Raw genomic sequence first — 4,745 nt, forward strand, 5'->3', positions numbered from 1 at the left:
TTTGAAAAAGAAGCTGAGAAGTCATGAACTCGAACTTCTGCAGCAAATTACTATCCTATATAAATAACCAAAGTCATTGATCAAATATATGCCTAAAATTATGACATATTTTTTCCTATCAAGTTATTCACAAATTCATGACTAACTGGAGTGTCGAAGTGTGTGCAACTTGAAAGTAATAAAATGTTCAGTTTCTTTTATCTTTCGAGCGGTTCGACTATTTTTCTTCAAAATAGAAATGGACAATTGATCCATTTCTTTAGATAAAAAAACCGCTAATTAAATATAGTACTCATCTACATTACTACCCCTTATTTTAACCTTTTAAATTAAGATTTTTGATATAGGGTTTTAAGGTAGAAAATAAATAAATTGATTTGAAAATCCACAAAATTTGTTGAGCAAAATATTACGTTTACAAATATAAGTATTGCTATATTATTAATTACATGTACATCAACCATTCAAATGGTTTATAATTTATTTTTATTGTATGCTGTTTAACCTTGAAGGGTCAATTTCTAAAAGCATCTAAACTTATTAATTTGAGAGGAGAATGGTGACCAAAGATCATATTCCATCAAATCTAAGATTAAGAAAATATTTCTAACTTTACATTATGGTCCTTTCCTTTGCACAAATAAATAATAATTAGAACTTTATACTATGGTGGGATAAATATTTCTAAAAGGTTGTAATCAGAAAAGTAAGAGATCATAAATTAAGGAATTCACACTTTGGGTAAAGAGTTTTTCATAAATATTCCAATTGCATTTACTTTAATGTGTTGTCATAATGGAATTGGGGCAGACTAAAAACAGGACAAAATTGAAACGAGTGTGGAGTCAATGAGTTTCTTTCTACATTTATAGGATTGTTGAATTTAATTTGGATCCATTTGGTCAATTTTGGCGACTTTGGTAGGTTTCCCCTCCTCATTTGAAATGGACCAAACTTTTTTGTTTTCAAATAATCATATATTGTATTGTTAATTTCGTTCTCAAAGTTGGAAATTCCAATTGCTAATTTCCAACTTTAAGAATTGTATTAGGAAGGAGACTAATCAAAAAGACTTTTAGTATCTTATTATATTTGATTTGTTTTCTTTTCTACTGTGTGTCACACCTACAACAAGATTCAAATTAAAAGTAGTCAAATGTGAGAAGGGAAGAAATAGCAATAAAATAGAGATAAAATCAAAGGATAATAGAAACCCATCCTATTATTTTATTCCTTTCATACAGAAATGGAGCAATGGGGAAGTGGCAAACAGCTTGCCCTTGGAAAACCTCAAATGGAAGGCTAAAAATCACAATAATACAAAAGGATGAGAATATCAACTGCGAACGTAATAAAAACAAAGAAGGATTCTTATCTAATCAAACACCCACTTCCCCCTTTTAAATTTCAGTATCCCATTTGAAATTGAAAGTCATAATTTGGAAGATTATTCATCCTCTTCCCTTCCCTTCCTCCCCTCATGGCTTCCACAAGATGGTGGTTTCAGCGACCATGGAAGTTACAACATATGGGTCCATGTTTGACGCAGGTCTCCGGTCCTCAAAGTATCCCTTTCCTTCTTTCTCGGTATCTCGTCCTACTCTAACAGATGCACCGCGATTTGCAACACCCTGTCAGGTTTATTTATCCAAACATATAGATATTTACACCTCCACATGATGATCAGAATAAGCATATATATCAAAGATGTAGAAGAGGGAATGGGTTTATACCCAAGAGAAGGTGTTGATGTCAGCTGTTTCATGCCGTCCCGTGAGACGACGCTCATTGCCTTCTCCATATGCAGCAATGTGTTCTTTGTGCCTAAGCTTCAACTTCTCAATTGCTTTTTTGATCACCTCATAACCTCCTTCTTCCCTCATCGACTTCGTACTGGAAAATTATTACCAAATATTTTAGTTTAATGCCTCATCAAAGTATATGGTTCAAAAAGGATATAAAGAAAGTGTTTCATTACCTGTAGTTTGTGTGAGCACCTGCTCCATTCCAGTCTCCCTGGTGTAGTTGAGAAAGAAAAAGAAGACCAAAATAAACACACACACAAAAAAAAAATGACAAACAAGAAAGAAAGGTCTGAATGATTTTTACTTAAAAAGTACACTCCCTCCAAAAGAAAAGATGAAGAAAAGAGACCTTTTAGGATTCTTTTACCTGGATTGGTTTTGGATCAAAAGAAAGGACTACTCCAGCAATCTCTGTTATCCTCTGTTAATACAAAATGGAAACCATAAAAACCAACTAATGTCTTAAAAATTAGGTGTTTGAAAGCAATCTTTTAGAACCTAGGTTACCTCTAAGATGTAACGAGCAACCCATAATTCATCCCCAGCAGAAATACCAACTGAAGGACCAACTTGAAATTCCCACTATGTTGGTTCAAGAAAAAGCACACAAGTTAACACAAGAACATAATCTAATCACACACACTGCAAAGCCAGGAAAAACAAAAAGGAGCTGTACCTGCCCTGGCATCACTTCTCCGTTAATACCACTGATGTTAACCCCGGCATATAAACAGGCTTTGTAATGGGCATCAACAATGTCACGACCAAAGGCTTTGTCAACACCAACACCACAATAGTACGGTCCCTATTGACAATCAAAATTCATAATTATATACTACTTATAGCTTTGATTAAGGAACTAACTCTACTTTCAACTAATAAACTAAGAACTTTAAGAAGAAAGAGTAAGTTTCTATTACCTGTGGCCCAGGGAAACCACCAATTGGCCACCCAATTGGCCATTTTACATCCTTCTGCAGCAAGGTGTACTCTTGCTCAATACCATACCTGTGTTTTCAAAACAAACGAGCCAAGTCAAGGTGGAGATTCCAAGTAGAGTAAAATTGTAAGTATCTTCCATTATATAATATCAACATGTATTTTGATGTTCCCATCAATATTTTTCTTTAGGTGAAAGGTCACTTTCAATGATGTTATTAGTGGACATCAACATTCTTCATCATTTAATAGAGTTTAATCTCATAATCATAAATATGAAGCGAAAATTCAATAATCACCATGGTACTTCAGCAACAACATCAGGATGGCTGAAGATCTTGGCAGCAGCATGTCTCTTGTTTGTGGGGATCGGCTCACCAGCTGGTGTGTAAGCATCACATATAACCTAACCAATCAAAATTATCAGTGTGAAGCTCAATCCATCTCAAGATAAGTATATAACAACAGCTGACAGAAGCTTGCGATCCAAATGAATTCAATTGACAACTTAATGAACTTACAAGAATATTGTTGCCTCTCCTGAATGGGTCCCTAAAAATTGCTTGTGGGCTGTGTTTCATCGTCATTCAACAACAAAAAATGGTGTTAAGATCCAATCAGTGGTTCAACTCTATGCAGAATATTGGGAAAATAGAAGATATAAAGAACTCACTAAAGGATCACTTCACTGTCTTCTCCTGGGGCTTGGCCTGTACTAGATCCATCATAATTCCATTTGGGAAGCTTAGAAGGATCGCTTACAGGGCCAGAAAGGGTCTTCGAATGCAAAAGAAACACCAACGTTTATAATTAAAAGAGAGAACAAAAACCAATAAAGATAATCATGATCTTAAAATAGCTTCTTCTTCACAATAAAGAGAAATTACCCTCGCTTTGCTTCTGAGATCCATGCCTGATCCACCAATCCTATTCAAATGGAACAATAAACAGACCAATAATCAAAGGCAGAGCAACAATAAAAACAGAAGAAATCCCAGTAAATATGATAACCCTTCTTCAACTTCAACGATTTGCATCATTAAAAAAGAAGAAGAAGAAGAAGAAGAAGAAACACAGCCAGAACACTTGAGCAGCGCAGAAATTTACACAATCATCGAAGAACGGTTTCAGAAACAAAAGTTCAATAAGGAAGAACAAGAAACGTACTCAATGTACTAAAGAAGAGGGAAAACCCCCACAAAATCCCACAAATAATAATCACTCAACTTCAACCCATTTCCCAAAAACGCTAGAAATAAACAGAGCACACAAAATCCTCACGAAAATTCCCTCAAAGTGAAGTTTTTAAAGTCCAAACAACAGAACCACACAACTTCAACCCATTTCCCAAGATCTTTCATGGGAAACAAACAGTAAAAAAAGAGCAAGAAAACGGATTAAAAAGAAAGAAAAAGAAAGTCAAGCAGCTGTAAGAGCAAGAGGAGGGAACTTGCAGCCTCATAGAGAGAAACCCAGAAAGAAAATCGGGGAAAAGAGTGGAAAAACAGAAGTGGGAGGATGAAAATTTGAAAAGGAACAAACCATATGTACTCTGCAATGATCTTCTCGGTGGAGTCAGAGAGGTTGAGGTTGATGAGATCGGAGAGCAGAGACATAGTTTCTTGCAAGGAAATCGAAAGAGAAAAGCACACAAATCAATGAGTTTTCAGAGAGGGAATGATTTGATTCCCGCTCTTCTTGCCGACGTTGAAGTTTTGCAGAGAAATTATGAGCAAAGGCGTGGCTTTTATAGAAACAGTTTGTAGGAAAAAAGGCATTGCCATTCCTTTGGAACTATTTCTCAAAAGTCTACTTTTCAAAAATAAATTATAATAATTTGCTTAATATACTTTTAATAATCTACCTATTTTTAAATATAGCATAGTTAGCCAAAATATTTAGCATGATAGATTATCGGTGCATTTAATAAACTTCTATCCATGTCTATTGGTATTGAATATGATATTTTGTTTTTTATAAATATTTCAAGGAGTTTTGTGA

General features: G+C 34.7%; 1 protein-coding gene across 1 annotated transcript; it reads right to left on the minus strand.

Annotated features, from left to right (window-relative positions):
- Positions 1-1,197: 1,197 nt before the first annotated feature.
- GS1 (glutamine synthetase cytosolic isozyme) lies at positions 1,198-4,465 on the minus strand. Its single transcript, NM_001297504.1, is given in 12 exon segments — positions 1,198-1,631; positions 1,734-1,893; positions 1,979-2,016; positions 2,173-2,226; positions 2,313-2,387; positions 2,482-2,610; positions 2,726-2,813; positions 3,044-3,150; positions 3,266-3,314; positions 3,418-3,521; positions 3,632-3,671; positions 4,287-4,465. Coding segments are annotated over 12 exon segments (1,071 nt in total). The 5' UTR covers positions 4,361-4,465; the 3' UTR covers positions 1,198-1,478.
- Positions 4,466-4,745: the final 280 nt, after the last annotated feature.

The sequence above is a fragment of the Cucumis melo genome, chromosome 6 (assembly GCF_025177605.1).
Source record: "Cucumis melo cultivar AY chromosome 6, USDA_Cmelo_AY_1.0, whole genome shotgun sequence".
NCBI classification, from domain to species: domain Eukaryota; kingdom Viridiplantae; phylum Streptophyta; class Magnoliopsida; order Cucurbitales; family Cucurbitaceae; genus Cucumis; species Cucumis melo.